General features: G+C 48.5%; 1 protein-coding gene across 2 annotated transcripts in view; it reads left to right on the top strand.

Moving 5' to 3' along the window:
* The first annotated feature begins 567 nt into the window (after positions 1 to 567).
* Positions 568 to 5105, top strand: part of dync2i2 (dynein 2 intermediate chain 2) — a 9542-nt gene continuing 5004 nt past the window's right edge. Inside the window, exons 1-10 of one of the 2 annotated variants that reach the window (XM_014027576.1) lie at positions 568 to 809; positions 1072 to 1205; positions 1356 to 1443; positions 1574 to 1831; positions 1903 to 2012; positions 2208 to 2365; positions 3894 to 4003; positions 4091 to 4261; positions 4345 to 4577; positions 4652 to 4809. In XM_014027576.1, the coding sequence (XP_013883030.1) occupies positions 1366 to 1443; positions 1574 to 1831; positions 1903 to 2012; positions 2208 to 2365; positions 3894 to 4003; positions 4091 to 4261; positions 4345 to 4577; positions 4652 to 4809 (1276 nt within the window). In that variant the 5' untranslated portion in view covers positions 568 to 809; positions 1072 to 1205; positions 1356 to 1365. Of the gene's footprint in view, positions 1206 to 1355; positions 1444 to 1573; positions 1832 to 1902; positions 2013 to 2207; positions 2366 to 3893; positions 4004 to 4090; positions 4262 to 4344; positions 4578 to 4651; positions 4810 to 5105 lie in introns of both variants that reach the window. The other variant, XM_014027575.1, reaches the window with a different exon arrangement.

Here is a 5105-nt window from a genome sequence, read left to right on the forward strand (position 1 = left end):
CCTTACAGTTATTTAAAAAGATAAGAAGTAGAAAGTCGATACTCCTATTCCAGCTTGTTATTAAATCCTGATCAACTGTTCCTCCTGGATGGAGTGAACTCAGCTGTGGTTGGATGAGAAGTATAAATAAATACCACTCTAACACTTTGTACACAATCTGTCACTTCAACACACTTTAAGAGAAAAGAAATTTTTGAACAGGTCAACTAAAAATCTTTCATTTTGGAAAATCTAACCTCTCATTTTTACTCAATACTTTTACTTTTAATACTTAATTCCTCTTAATTAAACCAAAGACGTGTTCAGTTCTTGAGTCAGACATTATTTTTAAAACATAAAAAAATCAAACATTAAAAAAAGTCTTCTCTGAATAAAAACTATTTTTATTGGAGCTCATTTTATTTGTTTGAAAGATGTTTGGTGTTTCAAATAAAAAATGAAATATGAGGATTTGTGTGTTTTTATTTTAATCTTCTCTTTGAAAAATAACCCAGTTTATTAGTTTCTCATCACATTTCGGGGAAGTGATTTGCCCTGACCAACATGGCGGCCGGAAGCTGCAGTCAGGGCGGAAGTGTTTATAATTGCTCGTATCGTAAAAATACCTATTTTTAAATAATTAGAACTTTAATGTGTTTTTATGACACAGCYGTTCGTTTTTATCTCAAAGTGATTTAAACTGCTTTACATTTAAGTAATAAATACAACTCAGCGGATTTTCTGTTTTTTTAAAGCGGAAGTGACGTTTCACCGCTTCCRTTAGCGGAGTTACCAGCTGCTTCTTTTCAGTTTGATGTAAACAATTTGCTGTAAGTGTTTTCCTCCGCTTGATGGTAGTTTGTGTTGTTTATTTACAAACATTTGTTTATTCGTGTGTTATTAGTAACACAACGCTGMTCGTTAACTGAGCTAACGCAGCTAGCATGCTAACAGCTTCTTAAAGCAAACAGACTTTATTTTACTTTACTTTACCTAAATCACTGAGTTTTACTGACTTTACAGCAGAGTAGTTTCACACCGCAGCTCTACGTGTTCCGTTAAAAACATTTTTAAACTCGTTTTTTGCGACAGTCTTCGGTTTCTGACAGCACCTGGCAACCCGGTAACCATGGCGACGCTGCCTCGGAGGCAAGATGGCGGCTGCGGCGTCTCGTGTTTGATGATGGATGTTTTTAACAGAGATATGTGTGAAGTGTGACTTCGAGGTGAGTCACACAGGTGATGGTTCAACATGATGACGTCACGGATGAACTGTGGAATAATAAAATAATTATAGTCCAGCTGGTGGTTAAATCTGGACAGATTGTTAATCTGACCACAGATTAAAACGTCTCTAACATCTCCTTTAAACCCAGGTTGTTGGACATGTTCTCAGATGAAACTCTGGACCCTGTGACGGTCAGAACCAGGTGGAGGCGCAGCCAGCAGGAGCCTCTGCAGACGGTACGGCTCGGTTCTGTTCGGCTCGGTTCTGTTCGGTTCTGGTCGGCTCGGTTCTGTTCGGTTCTGGTCGGCTCGGTTCTGTTCGGCTCGGTTCAGAGCAGGTTGAACTTCCTGGTTTTATTTCCTGCAGAGGAGCAGTCAGACTGAAGCTGTGCACCGAGGACACGCAGGAGTCCAGACCCGGTCCACCACCTCCAGCTGGACTCAGACAGAACCACAGGAACCAAGCCCAGACCTGCTCCATCAGAACCCCGCTGAGCCGGATCCTCCGGGCCTGCTGGACTTCCTGCAGAGGACMGAGGACCTGGTCCTCAGAGAGCTGCAGAAGACCAGCCGGAGCCACGCCTTCCATGGGTTCCAGGCAGACTGGGACCAGCACCGCCAGCGGGTCAGTGGAACCAGAACTTTATATGTGGACCAGGCAGGACCTGAGTCTGACCCGCTTCCATGTGTCTCCAGGTTTTATGTGTCCATCGTCTGCAGCGTCCCGCAGCTCAGGACCAGGTCCTTCATGTCAGCAGCGTGTCCTGGACCTGCACCGGTTCTGTCCTCGTCTGTGCCTACGGCCGGTACGGTACCACGACCCGAACCGTCTTTAGGTGGAGGACTTTAGGTCCAACCAGGTGGACCCACAACCAGAACCAAAACGATGCATTCAAGTCTAAAAGGTTCTGAGCTGAGGTCCAGGTCCTCATGTTGACCTCAGAACCTTCACCTACCTGTTGGACATGTCTCCTGTTTGTCTTTGGGTCTGTCCCGAGCAGAACCGACGATGGAGACTGGACCAACCACAAGTCCTGTGTCTGTCTGTGGAACCTGGACCGTCGGAACCTGAACCCCAAACAACCGGACCTGGTTCTGGATGTCCCCACAGCCGTCACATCTGTGTGCTGTCACCCCAAGAGCCCCGCCCTCATCGCAGGTACACCTGTCCCCGGTCCAACATGTCCCCTGTCCAACATGTCCCCTGTCCAACATGTCCCCTGTCCAACATGTCCCCTGTCCATGTCCCCTACATGTATCCTGTCCAACATGTCCCCTGTCCATGTCCCCTACATGTATCCTGTCCTACATGTCCCCTGTCCAACATGTCTCCTGTCCAACATGCCCCCTGTCCAACATGTCCCCTACATGTATCCTGTCCTACATGTCCCCTGTCCAACATGTCCCCTGTCCAACATGTCCCCTACATGTATCCTGTCCTACATGTCCCCTGTCCAACATGTCCCCTGTCCAACATGTCCCCTACATGTATCCTGTCCTACATGTCCCCTGTCCAACATGTCTCCCGTTTAACATGTCTCCTGTCCAACATGTCTCCTGTCCAACATGTCCCCTGTTCAACATGTCCCCTACATGTCTCCTGTCCAACATGTCCCCTGTCCAACATGTCCCCTGTCCAACATGTCTCCCGTTTAACATGTCTCCTGTCCAACATGTCTCCTGTTTAACATGTCTCCTGTCCAACATGTCTCCTGTCCAACATGTCCCCTGTTCAACATGTCCCCTACATGTCTCCTGTCCAACATGTCTCCTGTCCAAAATGTCTCCCGTTGAACATGTCTCCTGTTCAACATGTCTCCTGTCCAACATGTCTCCTGTCCAACATGTCTCCTGTCCAACATGTCCCCTGTTCAACATGTCCCCTACATGTCTCCTGTCCAACATGTCTCCTGTCCAAAATGTCCCCTGTCCAACATGTCCCCTGTCCAACATGTCTCCCGTTTAACATGTCTCCCGTTTAACATGTCTCCTGTCCAACATGTCTCCTGTTTAACATGTCTCCTGTCCAACATGTCTCCTGTCCAACATGTCTCCTGTTTAACATGTCCCCTACATGTCTCCTGTCCAACATGTCTCCTGTCCAACATGTCCCCTGTCCAACATGTCTCCTGTTTTTAACATGTCTCCTGTCCAACATGTCTCCTGTTTAACATGTCCCCTGTCCAACATGTCTCCTGTCCAACATGTCTCCTGTTTTTAACATGTTTCCTGTCCAACATGTCTCCTGTCCAACATGTCCCCTAAATGTCTCGTGTCCAACATGTCTCCTGTTTAACATGTCCCCTGTCCAACATGTCTCCTGTCCAACATGTCTCCTGTTTTTAACATGTTTCCTGTCCAACATGTCTCCTGTTTAACATGTCCCCTAAATGTCTCATGTCCAACATGTCTCCTGTCCAACATGTCCCCTGTCCAACATGTCTCCCGTTTAACATGTCTCCTGTCCAACATGTCTCCTGTCCAACATGTCCCCTGTCCAACATGTCTCCTGTCCAACATGTCTCCTGTTTTACATGTCCCCCATCTTTCACTCATGTCCAAACTGTCCTGTCCAACATGTCCTCCATCTGTCTCCTGTCCAAGCTGTTGGACAGTGTAAGTGATAAAACTGGTCAAACTGGGTTCTGTCTCTGGTCCTGTCTCTGGTCCTGTCTCTGGTCCTGTAGGGGGACTGTACAGCGGAGAGGTTCTGGTCTGGGACACCAGCCGGACTCAGGATCTGGTTCTGGGCCAGACTGGGATGTCTGCAGAGGGTCACAGAGAGCCGGTCTATCAGGTCTGGAGGGTTAAGGGTTCTGGTTTGGACCAGATGTGGTCTTGTATGTGGACCAGAGGTTCTGAGGTGGGTCTGCTCCTGTTCCAGGTCTCCTGGGTCCCCCTGCAGAGGAAGGGAGACTTTGGGGTTCTGAGTTCCAGTTCTGGAGGCAGAGTTCTGCTGTGGACCCTGGACCTGGACCAGACCAGGCTGGTTCTGGACTCTGCCTACGCCTTCGTACCACAGCAGGTTCCTCACAGCAGCAGAACCAGCACCAGGGTGAGTCTCAGAACCAGACCGCTTCTGAAGTGGTCTAAGTCAAGGCGGCTCCACCGGTTCTGATGGTTCTGTTGGGTCTGCAGGTCCGGGGCAGCAGCACTGTGGGGGTCACGGCCCTGGCTCTGTCTCCGTGGGACCCGGACACCTTCCTGGTGGGTTCTGAGGGGGGTCTGCTGCTCCGCTGCTCCTTCTCCTCCCAGACTCCGGCTGCGGTCCCACCTGAGGACCGGACCGTGGTTCTGAGAGCCCCCGCGGTCTTCTCCTTCAGACCCAGCAGCGGTCCGGTCCACTCCATCCACTGCTCACCTTTCCACAGGTCAGAACCGCACCCTCAGACCTGGGTCAGACTCAGACCTGTCCCAGACTCTGACCCACTCTGACCCGTTTCAGGAACCTGTTTGCGAGTGCTGGGACCGAGGGTCTGGTCCAGGTCCACTCTCTGCTGCAGACCGACCCGGTTCTGTCCATCAGGGCGTCGGACTCTTACCTGTTCCAGGTGCAGTGGTCCCCCAGCCGCCCGCTGGTGCTCGCTGCTGCCACCGGACACGGTAAGACCAGAACCGGTCCGGTTCAGGTAGACCTGATGCTGAAGGCTCACGGCAGGTCTTTTCAAAATAAAACAGGAAGTGATATTTTACTGATTAATGCTCTGAGGAAAACTAATAAAAGGTTTTATTTATTAGAAAACAACTTTTATACAGTTAGAAACAAACTTCTTTATTTTATCAATAATTAATACTTTTATATTTTGTTAAATAGTTATTTAATACTTTAATAGTGTTGTATAAAGTACCTCAAAGTGATACTTCAGTAAAAGTACAAGTATCTTATCATAAAAATACTT

The sequence above is a fragment of the Austrofundulus limnaeus genome, unplaced genomic scaffold (genome assembly GCF_001266775.1).
Source record: "Austrofundulus limnaeus strain Quisiro unplaced genomic scaffold, Austrofundulus_limnaeus-1.0 Scaffold664, whole genome shotgun sequence".
Lineage (NCBI taxonomy): Eukaryota > Metazoa > Chordata > Actinopteri > Cyprinodontiformes > Rivulidae > Austrofundulus > Austrofundulus limnaeus.